The sequence below is a fragment of the Pelecanus crispus genome, chromosome 5 (genome assembly GCF_030463565.1).
Source record: "Pelecanus crispus isolate bPelCri1 chromosome 5, bPelCri1.pri, whole genome shotgun sequence".
Lineage (NCBI taxonomy): Eukaryota > Metazoa > Chordata > Aves > Pelecaniformes > Pelecanidae > Pelecanus > Pelecanus crispus.
This window is the reverse complement of record NC_134647.1, coordinates 42,355,973-42,375,223: the sequence shown is the minus strand read 5'-3', so window position 1 is coordinate 42,375,223 and position 19,251 is coordinate 42,355,973. Positions and strand designations below refer to the sequence as shown.

Sequence of the window (19,251 nt, the reverse complement as noted above, 5' to 3'; positions counted from 1 at the left end):
ATACGTGTTTGTCAGGTGTACGCTACAGCCACAATTAGTTTTCATAAACCTGTAATGTAGCTAAGAACAATTCCATTGCTGGGTAAGAAAATAATACAAATTGTCTGGGAGAAGCAGAAAGCATGTTTTAATTCAAAATTAAATGATTAGTTTATAAATTAATCATTTAAGAACTGTAAAACATGGAGGTATAAATAAATCTACCAAACATAGAGCAGTGTTGAATGTTTCTGTAACGTGGTGCTGTGAAGCAGCTTTACTTGAACTTGGTACAAGGGCCGTGCTAGTGTAGCTGGAGTTGAAGAGAGCTGTCAGGCTTGATACCTGTTAGCGCCTAAGGCACCCAAAGGATTGGTGGTGGCTAAAGAAAATGTCAACTGTAAAGAGTTTATCCTCCTTCCCACATACTTGCTAGGAAGGAAGATGTCGGTGGGAGGAGATGTACCTTCTCTGATTGTGGGAGGAAGAGGTTCCTTCTTCTGGAAGGGGTGTTTTCATTTTTAAATTTTAACCCACAAAATCTAAGTGACCATGGCCAGCTGTTCACTTCCCTGTACTTTTGCAGTATGATGTGAGGCTTGCAAAGGGGTGGGAGAAGATTTTGCTGCTTTAATTCTACTTCAGGAATAAAGCAGCTCAAGTGTCTTGGAATTACGAATTAAAAATTGATGAATAAAATTTCCTTGCTCTGTCATGCCTGGGTCAAATTCCCTAGAACCTGGGACAAATTCTGCACTGCCTGTTTCCATATTTGCTGTATACACTGGACTACATATATACAGCACAAAAACATGCAGCATAAGACAAACTGTGCTACTTCTGTGCCATCTATCATTTCAGTTTAGTTCTGTATTCCTTAGAGACTCCTTTTAAAATAGGAAGACTCTTAGAAATTAATTTCTCATCTTCTGCTAAATTACAAAAGTCTGACGAACAAACAGTGTGGCATTTTATATTCTCTAGGCAGCACTACTTACCATCCCCAGAAATATCATTTCCTCTTCTCTCATTTTCTCTGTTTTCTTGCGCTGGACATATCCACGCCAAACCTGAATTGTAAACAAAACTCTAATGAGATAAATGGGCCTTGTTACAGCTTCCTTTACTGTGGCAGACACAGGAAAAAACAAATAGAGGAAGGAAAGGTACAATATACAATTGAAACTATTACTCTTTAACAGGTTGCCATCTGCTTTTTTTTTTTTTTTTAAAAACAAGTTCTGAGGTTTGTTATCCCCTCACACTGGTATATCTAGCTTCTAAACACAACATTGTCAGGGTTTCAAAAAGTGTTTAGACTCAAGATTTAGACTGAGGTCCTGTTCTCACCAGGCTGAATTGTCTGAATTATTCATGTGAAAGGACTTTTTCTGGAATTTAGCAGTGATCTCCCTCTCTCATCTTTTCAAGATATGGAACAACTTCTTTGGAGATCACAGGAAAGGCATGGATTCCCTGAGATGCACTGCATTCCAAGGGGATGCCAGAAAGAGTAACTGAGGTCATAAAAATCAGAATGGAAAAACATGCAGGTTATAAAGTCATCCTGCATTGCCAGTGCAGGACTGTTTCCGTTGATCTCGCATCTAGGATCCTGTCTCATTTTGTTAAGTGGTGTAAATGATGTATTTCACCTTGCTAGACACCCCAAAAGCTATCTAAAAGCAAGCTATGCTTGCCATCCTATGAGCTGTATTTCTGTCTATTGCTGTTCTCCTGAACAAAACATTGTCATTTGGTTCTGCCAGAACTGTTGTTAAATCAGAGATTTCACCTTTTGAATGCAAGTGGCAGCAGCATCTGGATTTGGACCCATCTGGACCTGAAGTTTAGTTTGTCTTTCTCTCTTCTCTTCAAGGTAAATTTGCTTCATGAATGCTGCTCGACAACGGCCTTGGCGAGCCCGTTCTGCAACCTGGATCATTTTAATGGCTTCTTCAAATGTCATGGCCTTGACACGTTTCTTCAACAGTACAGCCAAAAAGGAATGGACAAAGGAAAGTATTAGAGTTATGTGTTTCGTTAATTGCTTATGTCAGTTAGCAAATGAAACAACAAATGAACTTCTTGTGGAAACTTTCTAAGACAAAAAAAACCCTGTCACAGACAGCAGGAACTCCTGTCTCAGTGCTATCTTGCAATACCTTGGAAGTTTGGTATCTTGAGATGTGTTTTTCTGAGGACCCTTACGAGACAGTGAACCGGACATGTTGATGTGTGACAAGGAAAGCCTGACGCTATAGTGGGAAGCAAGAACGGTTCTATATGGCTTATGCTTTGTGCTGAAATTTATCCATTTGAGAAAAAAGACAAAAAGAACCACAGGGCTTTGTCCTATTAAGAGGAGAATTGCTTAGGCTATGGAATGTTTTCCTTCTACTTTTCTGAAGGGATGGGTTTCTGGATGTGCTGCTGGGACCTCAGCTCTCTTGCTGAACGGAAGGACAGGCTGTTCTGAGCTAGTCCAGGCCTGGTCAGCCCAGCCCAAATAGAAGAGGCTTGGGGAAAAACGTGTCAGAACAGTGCAGCTGGAGAAAGGGACTCCGCCTTCTCACTCCTGAGAACTCTTGTTAACCCGTCATGCTCCCCATGGAAAAGCTGAATTATTGTCCTTTGTTGACATTAATCCCCCTATTGGAGACAGTTCACATTTGATGCTTTTTATATATATATACACACACACACACTGTGTGGAGCTCACTATGCTACATTTTCAGCAGGGCTTTCTGTAACAGAATTACATAGAAGGACAAATGATCTGCAGAGCCGAGTCCTCTGATGAACTCCACTGTTTTTGATGTATGATAGACTGCTTGTAACAGCATTGCCATGGACACTGAAGACTACAGTGGTCTGTTACACAGCAGTTAGGATTTCCTGAGTGTACATGGCTTGCTACAATACATGCAGAAGTGCCAACAATCCTCTAGCAATGCCAGCAGTGATTGAACTGGAGGTGCGGCACAGGGCACCGGACTCATACTGTGTGGGATTGTTTAATTTGTGTTTACTGAATCCTGTGCCTCTCTTGTGGCATCTTGGCAAGGGAGACCTGGACCCTGCCAGTGTCGAAAGTGCAAGCCTGGTGCTCCCAGGTGAGCTGGCTGCACACCAGATAGTCTCATCTGTAATGGATGCCATGCTGAAAGGGGCGAGAGCAAAACTGTGGGAAACAAAAAGGTTTCAGATGTGCTGAAACAGAGGATCTCCACCGACTAACATCAGACCACTAGAAGAGCAGAGAATTCACCCAGAGATTTACTGTGGAGGCCAAGAGGACTGCAGCTGCCCATTAAAGTAATCTAGCAGAGAGCCTGCGCTCTGTCTCCACAGACTGCCTCTGTCTGACTGGTGCTGTTTCTTCCCCTGGGAACCTTCCCTCCGTTGCTTTCTGGGATCAACACGCAGACTTCCCCCACCAGCACAATTACTGGTGGAGTATTCAACAGTTGGGACAGTGCAGCAGTTTGACTAAGTGGTCTGATCAGGACTGTCTCTTGCAGCTATAACATCTATGAATCTAAGTCATCCAGACATGTAGGCACAGTTGTTTATTTCAGGAGGTTAGCAACGACTGCTTGTAGGCAATGCGCCATTTCAAAAAGGTCAAAAGTATATCAAATCCAGAACAGTCTTCACTGGAGTGTTCATGTACTTCTCTGTAATGACTTTTGCTCTGCCAAAACTCAATTTTCTACTCCTCCTAGCAGCTGCAGCTCTATAGCTGTGCAGAAGAGACTGCAGTCATTGTTCAGAGGTTATACGCAACTGAATGCTAACAGTTGTGCTGACCTGAACCCTGAGTTTTGCCCATTCCAGTTAGGAATTCTGGTTCAGTAAAACTTAAGCCCAACTTGATTTCAGTAGGACTAATTACATGATGGAGAGTTAGCTAGACGAATAAAGCACCTACTAAACTTAGTCAAAGTGATGCACTTTCCGTGACACTCTCGCATGCATAAAGCAGAGTAAATTCATTTCAGTCTTAACCAGACTCAAGGTGTGACTGGATATTGTTAGACAAGAAAATGTAATGTTACTTTCTATTTGTGCCTTATCTGTAAACAGACTTTTACTTCCTAACTGCTATAAGAGTACTTTTCACTTCAGTGGCTCGTGTGGTCATACATGTGTGGCTATAACCTAAAAAAGTTAAGCATGTTATTATGTAGGTATGTGGTACACTTACCTGTGTTTGCAACCCAGCATTAAGCAAAATCTGATCAAGGATTTTCTCCCTCTCCTGCAGGGCTTCCAGCTTTTCTTTAATGAAATACCTTGGGATAGGCACTTCTATGTCTTCCTAGAGGAAGAAATAGTCATGAGATGCTTTTTAAAACTGCATTAAAATCACATTACTTATTAATTAAGCACCTTTACAAAGCAATTAAATTGGACTGAGATTGTTGAATATTTTGGAGTGTTGGGGAATTTGACCTCTGTAACAGCTGCTGAGCTGTTACTTTGCAATTACTTAAGGCCTAATTCAACAAAAACAAATAAATCAACCCAGTTTCTGAACCATGGCAGCTCAGAAATCTTTCTTTTTATAATGGCTCAATTATATTATCAAACTGTTAAAATATTTGGCAGAGTTGCCAGAAATTTAAACATTATTTCCACTGAATTGAATACCTCTGGTTGTATGATCATCCCACTTTTTTTTTTTTTTTAATCAACATGAAAAATAAGTTTGTTCTCTTGCATTTTTTTAACCGTTACAAGGAACCAAAGCACAATTCTGTTCATCTGAAGTTACTTCTACTTGTAGACAAACTGTCACTGTCTGTGACTGTTATATCTCAGTCACTTCTCAAAATCAGGCATGATTAGAAGTGGCTGTCTTCACTCATTTTTATCATTAAAAAGATGTAACTGATTCACACTTCTACAGATTCTTCTTCTGTAGAATTTCACTCTTGTTGAGAAATGAAAAAAAGACACAGGCAGATGAAAAACTGCCCCAAAAATTAAGATGCTGTGGAGTGGCATAACCTGTTCTTTGTATCATGTTGAAGACTGGAGACAATCGTTCAGGAATAACTGCTGGCAAGTGTATTTCTTCAGGGGGGAAGGAGTGTGTCTTCTAGATGTTTCAGGAACATCTAGAATATTTCATCAAGGAAATGATTCACCTGGAGGGACAGGGGAGACAGGCAGTACACTTACCCTGTTGTGCTACTCATGAGGAGTTGCACAGCCAAGCTACACAATAATTTGTCCACAGGTATATGGGGGCACTTGGTCCTTTTGCCTGATGAGCCTAAGATAGGTACAAGACTCAATGCTGCACTATCAGTGCTCTCTGTTCTGTCTGATACAGAAACTTGGTGGGCTTTGACCTGCTCAGGGAGACCTTTGACTTGACCCTTTGCATCCTCAGTGCCACCTCCCATATGAACAGATACAGAGGAGAAAAGTGCTGTCTGCAAAGAACAAGCACCGCTCCTGCTTTGAGACAGGCACATGCTAAATGTGCTGCCTGTGAGCTCTAAGGCCTTCCAATTCCTAGAGCAAGAATTTGCAGGGAAGGCTGTGGCCAATGAAACAGCCCCTGTGAACTGCAAACTTAAGATTTCATTACTAGTTCCCTCAGTTGTACACTGTGCAGACCGGGACATCCTTGTTACGGCAGTATAAGAAGCAAGCTTCCAAGTAGGACTGTGTTTACCCCTATTGATTTTATCATTGCAGAGGTCTGGTCTGCTAAATTTTCTACATATCTGTCTTGTTAAGCTCCCTGTTTGCACCTTGTATAACATCCTTGACTGGTGGTGGAAATGATTATACGTTGTAATTTAAGAGTGCAAATCGCTCTAGGATGGATTACAAATCTGGCTGTCTTTAGGTATAAGAAATCAAGCGGTTTCTCTGGACACCCTCGCATAGGATGAGAGGGCTTTTACACCGTTAGGTAGCAGTGCAAGTATGTCAGTGTAGGGGCGATGAGTATCTCTGTCTGACCTGGGCTTTAATTACAAGCGATTCTGGACTGTGACCTTTACTGACTGTAAAGGTGAGATCAAAGCCATGATACTAAGGCTGGAAGGGGTGGGGAGTAGGGAGACTACTTCTCTTCATAATCTCTTTTTGGGGCCCAGCATTGAAAAGTTAGGTTTGTGATGTTTATCCTCAGGTCAAATTTGCAGCCTTTTAGCCACTCCCGGCTCTGCATGGGATTTGTGTATCCAAATACCTTTACAATTACCCCAGGAAATGGAGCGACTTGAGTGGTGGAAGGCAACCATACAAAAACATGAGGCACAGAACTAAGGAAAGATGAAGCTTAGCCTTATAGTGACATAGTAAAAAGTATGCAATATCATTGCATAAGATATGAGACTACTCTGTGTCCTCTGCCTACTATAATGCTACTATATAATGCCCATGATAATACAGTGAAAGGAAGGACTAGAGATCCTTTCTGGGCAGATTTTTTAAGAAACAGTAGTTATTTGTGAAGTACTGCCCATTAATTTTGTTTTGGAACGAAGAACATGTGATGATTTTATTAAAAAAACAAAACAAAACATAAATCTGTATTCCTATCTACTATGGAAAATCATGTTTTCTCTGGAAAAGCCTGAAATCTCTTCAGTGCTTTTTTTTTTTTTTTTTTGTAGGTAGGTATGTCATGCCTCCTTAAAATTAAGGTGTGGTGCAGGAATTTGAATTTATGCTTGTTTTTTAATAGATGTCAAGCATGACTTTTCAGACTTGCCAACTTTTTGCTGCAGGTGGATTTACTGAAAAGTCATGAAAGCAGTAGTGCTTAATGATTTCAAAATACGATTTGAGGGATCAGTTTCCGCAGAGATGTGTTTATGCTCTCCAGTATGCCTTCTTGTTTAAAATAGTTCTCTGCTATGACTAATGCCATAAGGTAAAGAGCTGGTGAAAATTCATGGCAATTGCTATCCTAAATTTGCAGAGTGAAATACACATGCAGTTGCAAACAGAAACATGTTTGCAAATCAAAATAATGCTATAATGATATTAGGCAATTTACCTCATGTTATAACTAGGATCCTGAAAAAAGCAGTTAACTTAAGCTCCAACTCTTTTTCTTTAGAAAAGCTGTTACCAGCGGTACCTGAACTTGACAATAGGTGGAGCTGTCTGCGAGAGAAGTATCTAGCTTTTTGCAGCTAATTTTTCATACTGCTTTTAGAGCACAGCTTCAAGACTTTGCCTTATTGTTGTATTCATCTGGTTTAGCGGGCTGTCTGTCAGGGGGCTGCTTTTACATTAGGCAATCCTGAACCCTGGATGTTGAATATGGTCCCAGCTCCTGCCTCCTTTACAATAAGAGACTTGTCTCAGATTTCTCACTTTAGTAGCTCATTGTACTATGAGATAGTAGACCATGCAACTTTCAGCATTACCTGCAATCTGTGGAAGAGGCCTGAGACCAGGCTGATGCACAGTGATGCAAAGGGCAGACTGAAGTGGACTGTACCTTGGTTATCAGTTGCCCATCTTCTGTCTAATCCCACATTAAAATCAGGCCGTGTCAACTGCTGACGTTAATAGTGAAGCTGTCTAAGCTAATATGACTTCACGTTAGGACATGTGCAAGTGAAAGATCCACAGAGCCCATGCTGCTAAGGAGAAGCAAAAATGCAACATATTGATCAAGCAGATCAGCTTTTAAAATCTTGCTCCAATATGTAATGCTCATCATAGATCAAATAAACTCTGATCTTCAGTAAAATGCCATGATTACTGATCACCCAGTACACTAGTGAACATGCAGAGGAAGCTAAATCACTTGGTGGAACTTCACAGAGTGCAAGTAAATGTGGCTGTCCTTAAAACACAGGATAGGCAAAGTTCCTATGCATTTGCTAATAATAGAGGTAGACCTACTGGGAGAAGCTTTAGATCTTCCAGGATATTATCCATGTAATGAAACTCCGAGTTCTCCAGATCCACCATCTCTTTTTTCATCTCCAGGATTCGCCCAATCACACCATCTAGCACTTGCCGAATCACTGTGCGTTTCTGCCAGTGAACAAGTTGGTCATGGGCTGTCTCCAAGTTACGGAAGATTTGCATGTATTTGATGTAGGAAGTGGCTAACATCTTGAATACTTTCACGCGGTCCTTCTCTGGCTGGAGGAACTCTTCTCTTTCTCTCTGGAGCTGGATGTCAAGATCTTTCTGGGCATCCTTCCACATCTTATTGTAAGTGCTAATTGAAAAGAGGAGACTATGTTAACCTGACATGAAAGTAAGAGTTAGCGCACAATGATGCCAGGGCTCTATGTGTATGGATTTCTCAAAAAAGCAAGCCTGGATATGTGAGCCATTATATTTATGATGAGATTTTAACTACAATGTATTTTAAAAACCATTAGCAAAAGTTTCTCTCTTTGGTTGTTTTAAAAATAGGAGTCCTAAAATGCTGTTTTATTAATGAAAGCTTAAAAGTTAAAAACTTTTTGACTTCATTAACATATGCTTGAAGCTGCAACCCTGATAGGGTCGTCAGTTTCATTCATTTATGCTGAGATGATGATTTAATAGAAAAGGTGTCTCCCCCTCAAAGCCCTTACGAGGCAGGAAGGTCTCTTTCAGGCCTTTCCATGTTTGGGATGAGAACCAATCGATGTTTCTAAAGTCTGTTGCTTTTCTGCCTTTCTGAAGTGGTTGCTCGGAACTAATGGTAGGGTAAGGGCTGTATTGGTGCTAATGCTACAGGATAGCTGTGGGCACTGTTTCAAATGTGAAGTGAGGAAAATAATTTAATTTATTTCTGTGGCAGGAATTGTTGCACTCCAAGCAATTGCTAAACGTCTGATCCAGCGGCTAGAGGATTATCTGATATGGAAGATGTCACCTAAGGCCAGCTACACTTCCAGAAGTGATAATACTGTTTACTTTGGTAGTTTTGGTAGGAATAGGTGGAGCTCTGATGTGAGCATGGACTGGCTGCCAGTGGCTTTTCATGATAAAAGCAGATCAGCACAGAATAGTGGGAAATCATCCTAAAGGAGCAAGAAAGGGACTCTGGGCAATGAGGCTTTTATTCAGAGAAGAGCTCAAACGGCAGGTTTGTCACTGAAAGGTGCTAACATCCGTGGTAGTGAAAGACCCTTTTAGGTCCTGTTCTACTTTGCAGCCTCTCTTTGCCAAGTGGAGACTCTCTCCTGGGAGTAACAGGCATCAAAAAATCTTATGTCCTTGGAAATGCTTCTCTACTAGTAGAGCTAAGAAATTTCTTCTGCACAGAGACTCAGTTATACTGGGAGAAAACCAGTTGATCCATGTTGCCAGATTTACAGGAGGAGGGGAAAACTGGGCTAAAGTAACAGGGAAAGCTGACTTATGTTTCTTAGACCTAGAAATAAAGGTCATTGGCCTCAATGGTGCAATCTAGACCCATCCATGTGCTTAACCTAGCTATTGCTTGCTGTTCCTAGAGTGTCTCAAAGAAGGATGAAGACAGTAAAAGGCCCTGCCTCTATTAGGTGAGGTTTCAGAGCAGACCTCTTGCTGGTCTGAGCAATGTTGAGGGAGTGCTTGTGTATTAACTCTGACAAGAAAGCTGGGCAGCTGTTAACATTGCTCGTGCTTGGTAATAAATGCCGAAATTGGAGCTCTGTCACCTGATTTTATCATTCCCAGTGTCAGAGTACAGAATGACCAGAGGCTTGTGCTGTGAGAGGGACCAGTGGGGTGGACAGGACAAACTCCAGCCCACAAGTAGCCTGAGCATGGGGTGTGTGCTGCACATCCAGGATGCTGATGGGGCTGCTGGGAGTCCCTGCAGCAGTCAGCAAAAACACCAACAATCTGAACCCTGCTATTGAATTTGAACCATTAACTTTTTTTTAAAGTGCATATTATACTTCTCAGCTGACCTGGGTTTCTGCAGGATGCAGCTGGTCTTGCTTTTCCTAATGCCTCTGCAGCCCACCCAGGTCTTTCCCCTTCCTTTTTTCCAACTTCATTTACATCCCATTGCACCACCCAAATCACTCAATTGCAGCATTAATCCAGGTGCAGGAGATAAACAAAATAAAACGGGCAGAGTGGAGAAGATTGGCACAAACAAGACCAGTTTTAGCTTTGACCTAACAGCTCTGCTGGTTCATCAATGGGATTTTTGTATGCTTCCTCTGAAGTCAGAACACGGAAGAGCGTATACTGGTGTGAGGTTCACGGGGTTTTCCAGCGCAGAAGGAAACAACGCGGTATTGTACTTACTTAGCTGTGCCTACTCGCAGACCGTTTGCTGGCGGGGAGGTTATAAATCTTTGAGAAAGCCTGGCCCTGTAGGTTGTCCCTGCAACCATACAGCTGATTTATGAACAGTGGGTACCCTCAGGCTAGAGCATTTCGAATGCAGGTTATTGCATGGGGACAAGAGATTGTACTGCCACGACCCCATGATTGTCCATTCCAATTTACAATAATCTCCCTTTCTGCCTCCTCTGACTGAGGAATGTCAAGTGGTTCCTCCTGCTGAGCCAGATAATATCCAGTTTCTTTTTATATTTTGAATTACTTTTTGAGGGAGGAGAGGGACGGGGTGCTTTAGCTGTTCAGAGTACGTTAATACAGGGCAATATAGATGGAATATAATTGCTTCCATAAAGTATTAGTTTATCAGATAAGCATTAAGATGATTGCAAGCATGTTGCTGTGGGTCAGATGTTAAGACTATGGATATTACAGTACGTTCGTAGCTTTTGCAGCAGCGATGCTCTATGTAAATGAGGGCAAAAGAAGAGGCAGGCCCATTGGAAAATGAAGTATTGAAGGAAAAGATTGATGTGGAACTTCTAAATTTTCAGCTGTGATGAACTGATAGCTCCTGTGTACCTGTTGCAGTCAGGGTGACTGATGTCTTGGGGGCGACCTGGTCCTAGCGCTTCACTTCCTTAGGCAGGTGATGGGGAAGAGCAGATACTTGATAACTGGACAGTGCAAGCAGAAGTGTGATTTGACTGTTTCTTTGGTTCACCCTGACTAAAAACTAGAGGACACGTGCACAGCCATTTGTTTCCCCTCCCCAAAACAGGATTAAAATAATTATTTCAAGTTTTACTAGTGGCCAAATGGGAGCCCTTCTGCACTAGTTTGAAGGCTCAGATGTGCTTGGTCTTTATAGCCCTTTCTGGGGGACTTGGCAGAGCTGCTCTATTCCTGAGGAGCCCTGCAGCTTTGGCGACAAATGTGTTCAAGGGTAGTCAGAAGGAGTAATGCATGTCCTCGAGGTTACGTGTTAAAAGCAAAGGACAGGACTGACTCTCCTTGCCTGTTAATTGGACAGCATGTGACCCCTAAACCCCTATTTGAATTTTTGCCTTTCTGCTCAGTCTCTCTCTGCATTACGTTGTAAACTCCCTCAAAATTGCTTCCACGAACTGAAGGGGGAGTACAACGCAGCTTGAGTGCACTGGCTTTTTGATTACTGTTACTGGTTCATTTTGTACGTTTGTTTCTGTTCTGTAACGGGTAGGTTGTAAGCTGTATCCGTGCCTGAGGATGATATCGCATCAGAGTTATGTTGGATTAGAGCATCTAACTAGCCTACTGGTGCAGGTAACCAGCAGGACTGAGCATAATTTTCCTATTCAAGGCATAAGATTATTAAATCCTGGAAAAGAAACAAGCCTGTCTCTTGATCTCTGCATGCATATAGCAGTGTAAGTAATGCTGCAAATTGTCATAGCAACTACAAAATAGGAGTGTTATGGGGAAAATAAGCAATGCTGTAATGGGATGAGGAAAAAGCACATAAAGTGACTTAACTGCAGAGCCCCCAGAGTGCTTTCTGGCAGCTTATAGCTTGGAGGAAGGGTCAAGGCTTTACCTCCTAACCGGTGTCCCTTCTCTTCGCTCCCACAAAGTAGAAATGGAGTCTAAGACAAGAGCTTTGGAAGACTCTTTTGCCATAGCATGACTTCTAGTTTGAATCTCACTTTTATTGCTCAAAATAAAGCCTGATTTGCTTATTTAGAGTGAAGCTTAAAAATATGCTTTTCTGCTCAAGTTATAAAGAGATGTTTAAAATTCTGCCCAATTATGCATTGCCTCATTTGAATATTCCAGGGCCCTCTAACTCTGCATGTTTGCTTGACCCATCTCTTCTCACACTTAAAAAAAAAATCTGTTGGTTTTGAGTGCAGCTAAGGTTAGCTTGCTTACTTGTGTTGAATGCGTTTTGAGACTGAAGCATGCCTTTCTTGGAAGGATTTGTGCTGAGCGTGCAAACTGTCCCTCAGACTGCTCTTGAGCTAGTAGTGGAATCTGGCATCTGTGGGGTTACCTTTGTGTGTGTGGTTTTTCTTTTTTCTCCCAAAGTGTCTCAGTGTTTTTACTTAGCTGCCAAAGGGAACACTATTTCTGTTATTCCAGGACATGGCACAGTTTGCACTCCAAGCTCTGTCTGTCTCTGGATTTGTATATGGGCTGAACCTAGGCTTCTTTGATGCCTGGCATTTCCTGGGCTGTCTGTTCTCTGAGAACAGAAATATCTCATGCTTTCGTATGCCAACCATGTAAATGCAGAGTGTAGTGCTGCATGGGCCCTACTGTTTTTTTTCTGATGGATAGGCACATGTAAAGAGATAGAAGGGAAAACATTTGACTCTGACTTGGCCCAGCTCTCTTCACCTGATATGGAAACTCCTGTTTGATTAAATGAGTGCTAAACTGTGCGTGTGTGTTAAAACATTTCTGAAGCATCTATGCTGCCACTGCAAACTACCTGCATTTCTTCTTTCTCAGAAGATGAGACTGTGCTGTGTTGGGCCATTTAACAGGGAATGGAGAAAGCACTAGCAGGGCTTTGAGAGCAAGGGAGTGTGGAGCGGGGCTGCAGCAGGGATCTGTGTGATGGAGCAGGGCTCCTTTGGGCGCAAGGAGCCCAGCACGTATTCCATCACCATGCAGATCAAGCCAACAGTCACTGAGCAGAGGAGAGGTGGCTGAGGTTTGGATCTAGTGACAAGGAAGTGCATGCAGGGGCCAGTCCTCAGGGTCTCCTCTAGATACTTGGGGCTTGACAGGTCAGCCATTGTGCTAAGCCCTGGGCAAACACGGGGGAGGGAAACCCTGCCCTGCAGCCTGTGTAAAATAAAGAAACAAGAGACAAAGGTTGGGAGGGGAAAGTGAGGCCCCAAGAGGAAAAGGGGCTTGCTCAAATGCTGCTGCTTTTCTTTTTCCTTTTCTCTTCCTAAAAATCACCAGACTTAAAATGACTGCTGGCTTATTCAGGTCAGCAGTTACCTGTTCCCCCACTACAACCTGCTCAGGTATTGCATGGTGGTTGCTGGGCTAAATATATTACACGATCGGCCCTCTCCTTTCTTTTGTTGTCTTATAGAGAAAACATTTTGCAGACAGAAACAGAGATCAGTGTGGCCTTATGACACAACCAAATTGACTAAAAGGTTGTTTGAATCAATTCCTGTTTTAAAAGCCTTTAGCCTGCAGTCTGGAGCAGTGCTGACTAGTGGGTCTGAGCTTGGTCAGGCCTACCTTGCTCCTAAAATAAGATTAGTTTTACAATTATGCCAAACTACTTAGCTCGTGGTGAATGTAATGCTGCCAGGTGACTTTCCTTAAGCATGCTTGCTCTAGCCGTAACGTTTTACAGAGTTTGAAGCATACAGGGAAAATAAAAGGATAAACCTCAGTAGGCTTTGGTTGTGGCTGGGGAAGAAAACATAACAGCCTACTGGCATTGTTAACATGAACAGCTTTATGCTTCCGTCATCTCCAATTGCAGTCTTTGGTACTATGACAGAAAGTGAATAGGGGATAAAAGATTTTTGTGGCATAATGTAATGAGAAACTGCAGGGAAGGCGAGGAAACCTGCTTCACTAAGCAGTGGTGGCAACACCGCACCTCAGCAGGTCTCAAGTACCTGCTCTAGCCAAACTCAGGCGGCTGATTGGAAAAATGGCTCTTTTCTTACAGGAGGACACTGTGAAGTGATTAAGGTGGGGGAGACATTATTCTAGGCTGAACCTTCCTGTAGCATGCTCCAAGGGCCATCCTTCTGTCTGTCAGGCTGTGGCTCCTGCCTGGGCTAGAGGCTGCTCTTTGCTTTGAGGTAAGGAGGAGAACAGCAGCCTCCTCTCCTTTGCAAGCAGTATTCCTCCTGGCCAGGGAAGCACGAAGGGATGGGAAAGAGAGCTTTGGTAACTTACATCCAATTACTGTGTAGCATTGCTGCAGCAGATACTGTAGTGAGCTCTCTGTTGAGACATGGATAGCCAGAAATAGGCCAGAGCTGAAAAGACATTACCTGCTCAAGGTCCAAGCAGCATTTGCCTCTACCACATTTTACTGGGTGTGGTAATGAAGTTTCTTTCAGCATTAACCACCTTACGTGTATCTTTTTCTTTTTTTTTGTTTTTTTCCTTCCCTTAGAAAAGGAAAGAGCAATCGCCTGTACAGCTGCCCACAGTTGTGTGCATAAAGGGCAAATGCTGTGTCTCGGTGCTGCTCTGCGTCTGCTAAGATCAGGAGGCTTTAAGCTCAAAGTTAATACAGTCTACTCAGTTTCTTGAGAGCTGTAGCCTCTTCTTTCACCGTTTTCTGCCACAAGTGCTGCTGGGATATTTCCACCGGTAATGCTTTTTCCTAAAGGAGACAACGTACAAGTAATGCACAAGATCTTTCCCTACCTGCTCATTAAGGACGAAGGGAGGCATGGGAGGGAGTTGCACCTTTGAGTCTTAGTTCTGGTAATTGTGATTCTGTCTCCATTTTCCTGCTTTAACATAAGCAGGATGACACGCTAATGCCCACAAGGGGTGGAAAGAGGGGCAAAGATGAATCCATGAATGCTTGGGAGATGTATGAGAAAGAACATGCTAGGAACGCCCAGGAGGAAGCTAATAATTGTGGTGTTTGGGTGGAATTTGAAGAATATGGCCTGGGGCCACATGCTGAATGAGGGGATAAAAAGAAATATTCAACAACAGCCCAATCGCTGAATGAGGCTGGGGTCCCGTGGGAAGAAAATAAGATGTGATCACAACATAAGAAACTGCATCGTAATGCAGCCATGTAAAGTGGGGGAGAGAAGAGGCGATTAAAAGTTGCACTGACATTTTCTTACATTTTGGTTTTGCAACCTTAATTTTCCTTAACTGAGCTTTGGGGATCTAATATAAAATACATAGGTCTCTTTTGGTTGTTTCTAACGGAAGCAGAAGGGGAGATCCTAAAGATCTTGTCTTAGATTAATATTTAACCACTGACTTAATATAAATTCTATTTGTGACATGAGATTAAATTTTAAAGCTTTCTGATTGTTTAAAGCTCCTTGGTGGCAGTGGCAAATGTCTTGTAGCTGATTAAAACCTGGTACAAATGGTACCAGTGCCACGACTCAGCTTTGAACGTGTCTGGACTAGGGCTGTTAGGGCAAGTTAAGAAATTACTAGTCAAGATCGCTGCAGATCAAGTAAATGGTAAACAAATTCATAAAAGAGGAGGAAACGCAGCAGGAAAACATAAATGCAAAAAAATCTGTGTAAATCTCCTGTTCAATGTCTGGAACAAAATGTACATCTGTATGCAAATGCTGGGGTTTGAGTACTTTAGGAAGTGTGGTAAGTCCGGCACTTCTTAATCAACCTACAGCAAATGTAATGGGCATGCTCTCTCATGAGCACTACAACTGTCCTTAGAAAATGTCAAGCATGTCTGGACTTGCTGACTTTCTTTTGGCTGGCTGCTAGAGCTTACTGACCCTAAAAGAATACAGCCAAGTGCTTCCTGAGTGTCCTGTCTCTATCCTGATACAAAGCTTACTAAAGCAGTGGAATAACACGCTTCCATGAGCTTTAGACCACAACACTGTTAAAACCACACAGCCTTGAGCATCGTGAACACACCTCATAAACTGACTGGAAATTCTGAAATCCCAGCCACTTAAACTGTGTGCAGTGTGACTGTGCTGCAAAAGTTGCTGGTGTGACCGCTCTGACTTGTGGTGCATGCAAGGCAACTGCCCTGCATGCATGCTTATTACGGCTAGCACGTCCAACTGGCTGCATGAGACACATGCAATGTCTCTCTGTGTGTAGCAGCTGTTCTTCCAGATGTCTAAAAAGCAGCTGTTTACCTCAAGCTCAAAAAAAGCTATGTGCTGTGTAGCATTTCTATACAGCACACAGCATGTGACTGTACAGTATTGAAAAATCAGTATTATAGACTTGGCTGTGACTTACTGATGTGCCTACCTCTTTGTAGGATGCAGTCTGTCTTCCATGTGACTTGGCAAGATAGGCACCCATTCCCAGCCAAATAAGGTGGTGTTCCCTAAAGTATTTTTGCCCGAAGTACGAAAGTTCTTTCTCATAAACCCCATGCGCTATTCGCTCTTTGCTGTACTGCCTTCAAGTAAGGCAGTCTATTATAAGACATTTTTGTCACGTGGCTTTTAAAATACTTTAGCATGATTTATGGTACGCAGCCAGGATAACCTCACTACATACAATCAAGTAACAGTAGCCTCAGTAACCTACTTGAGAATCAACTCAGCTGTACCTTGCAAAACAAGATAGCCTAGGACAAAAGGAAAGCGTGCTATTTCCTAACTACTGGCATTGATTGCAACTCGGCTCTGTGCTGGGGAGGAATGCACAAGGCTGTGAACAGTAAACATTAAGATAAAATTTTTATGGACTTGCCAGCACTGTCAGCCCCAACCATTTAAAAATAATGAAATTAAACCTTTAAGGCAATGTATATCTAGGTATGAATTTAGTACTTTTTATTTTCCTGATGGTTTGGGCGCGTTTCTGATTCACTTTTTTTTTTTTCCCCTGATGGATTTTTAAAAAATTATTTATTTTTTAGAAGGGATGCTGAGATTCTCAGGCAATAACCTGAATCCAGTGGCTGGGGCACTAAAGAAAAGCCCAAACTGTCTGGAAAACTTGGTATGCTGGCTGAGGTGTAGAATACAGCAAACAAAACTATCCAGCCTGTTGGTTAACTCAAGCTCTGTAGATGCAGTGGTTGATGAACTGGTGTCTATTCAGACTCGTGTTTATGAAGAACTAGATTAGCCTAGCTATAAATGCTGTGCTGTGCACAGCTACAGACTGCTTACAGTTAAGTGAGCCAAGTAGCATCAATGTCAGATTGGAGTCCCTTACCAGCACCGCTACCTCATTTCGGAGCAGAACTGTATATATTTTTGTCACGTGGTGCAGAGATGTGTATCATCTTTACATGGATTTGCTGTTCCATGCTGGCGGTGCTATAGGAAATGCTAAAGAGCTCTGTCTCTACTAAACTGAGTTAAGGCAAACAGTTGAAGCACAAGTATTTTCCAACTATACTCAATTCCTTTTCTGTTAACCTAGCTCAAATAAGAGCAGCCATGATTCAGACACTCAGCAGGAATGACAGATTCTGAGAGAACTCTCTTGGGAAGAGGTCAAACAGGACTTTTGTTGTTTTGAGTTTTTTGTTTTGGTGGGTGATTTTTTTTTTTTTTCCCCCTTTTAAACAATGCAATTTAGATAACTCTCCATTACTTTGTGAACTTCCCTTAACTGTGTCACCATGCCAGTGCAAGGCACAATTTGTGCTGTTACAAGCCAAACCCTGCAACTGGATTAGCCAGGGACCTAACCGAGCCTTCCTCAAACTTAAGGCTGCTGGAGGCTCTGCTGGGTCTGTGTCCTTGGACAGAAGCCCCAAACAGTCTCTGCTGCGCCCTTGGTGGTGTTTTACTTTATTCCTCTCAGCTCACCCTTCTCTCCTGAGCCAAGGAGCGAGGAAGAGGAAGCTGCCTGGCTGAAAGCATTGGTGTTGGCGGTGGTATCTGGCTGGGACTGCAAATGCGTTGAGGGAGGCAGCTGGAGGTTAGGGTAGGGCAGATCCCATGTGGAAGTGACAAGGAGAGCTGCTCTAGTTCTGAGGCGAGAAGGATGTGTTAGTGTCTGAGGCGTTTTACCTGGCAAAGAGTTGGAGTTTAGAAAGAGGACACTGAGCAAAAGAAAAAGGAGACTTTGAAGCTGGTACCACAGATGCAGAGGAGAAGACCATGGGTAAGAAGCCAGGAGAGGCTGTGCGCACAACTTGCTGGGGCAGCAGTTTGGATATGGTCAGGTTTGACCAGGTCAGAGCTTGAATGTGCATGAGAGGAGCAGCAGCAGGCAGCACGTACTGCCCGAGGGGTTTTTTTTGTTGTTGTTCCCCCCATGTATTATTATTTATTGAACTTGAGCAAGCCACATCCAGCTGAGAACTGGGAACAAGAGCTGCCCCAGGCTGGGCTGGCTGTGCCCAGGGTTTCATACTGCTGGACCTGGAGGCAGCAAACGGCAAAATACTGAGGGATAATGTCATGAAAGACACTCACAGTTAGGTTCCCAACTTTGTAGTGCAGCAATAATAATGCTTTCTTAATATAGGGGCTCGGTATTTTAGTAATGTTTCTGGAGAAATAAGTCTGGTTCCTTGCAGGCACTTTGATACAGTGCCATCATCAGTGTCTGGTTATTGCAAATAAACTTTTAAAGCTTTGTATTGTGGTGAAAGCATGAGGAGTTCATTACAGGAAAAAAAAAAAAACCCTGGAAGAGCGGGGGAAAAGTATTTTTTGAAAGCAGAAAAGGGGCCAAGTGCCTGAGTACGAATAATATTAATATTGGCCTAAATACTGCTGAGGTGATCCGATTACTCTGCGGGACTGAATCCCGCCCTCTTCACAGCACCCCTTCGGGTGCCTGACCCAGGGGAGACGGCGGGCCGGCGGCGCGGCCTGGCCCGGCGGGAAGGGGCGCCCGGGCCTCGCACCAGCGAACGGGGCCCGGCGCACCGGTCATACCGCCTTTGTACCGGCAGGTGTTTTCCTCTGGAGGTATTGGGGTGGGGGGTGGGGTGTGTGTGGTTTTTTTACCCCCCTTAAACAGGGATTTCGCCCGGGCACCTGCGGCCCCTCGCCCCGCCGGGCCCCCGCACCCCGCGCTACTCACGCCTGAGACATGGCGCCGCAGGGCCGCTCCTCCGCCGCGGGGCTGCCCCGCCGGGCACGCCGCCCCGACACCGATCCCGATCCCGAGGCCGCCGCGGAGCCGGCCCGGCCCGGCCCGGCCCGCCCCGGCTGGCAGCAGCTTGGCCGCGGCCCGGGCAACCGAGCGCCCTGCGCGGGCCCCGCCGTTACCGCGGAGACGGGGCGGGGGGGAAGAGACGATCCCCTCCCTACTGCTGCTCTAGGGCCCGTCCTGAGAAGAAAGTGAGCTTTATCCCTCTATTTCCCT

At 43.6% G+C, this 19,251-nt stretch overlaps 1 protein-coding gene across 1 annotated transcript in view; it reads right to left on the bottom strand.

The window, feature by feature from the left end:
* Window positions 1–11,907, bottom strand: part of DRC11 (dynein regulatory complex subunit 11) — a 118,514-nt gene extending 106,607 nt beyond the window's left edge. The window contains exons 1-5 of the mRNA XM_075711189.1: window positions 11,825–11,907; window positions 7,870–8,194; window positions 4,190–4,303; window positions 1,775–1,963; window positions 978–1,049 (exon numbers count right to left, since the gene is read on the bottom strand). Coding sequence (XP_075567304.1) covers window positions 978–1,049; window positions 1,775–1,963; window positions 4,190–4,303; window positions 7,870–8,194; window positions 11,825–11,907 — 783 coding nt within the window. The remainder of the gene's footprint in view (window positions 1–977; window positions 1,050–1,774; window positions 1,964–4,189; window positions 4,304–7,869; window positions 8,195–11,824) is intronic.
* Between the last annotated feature and the right edge of the window lie 7,344 nt (window positions 11,908–19,251).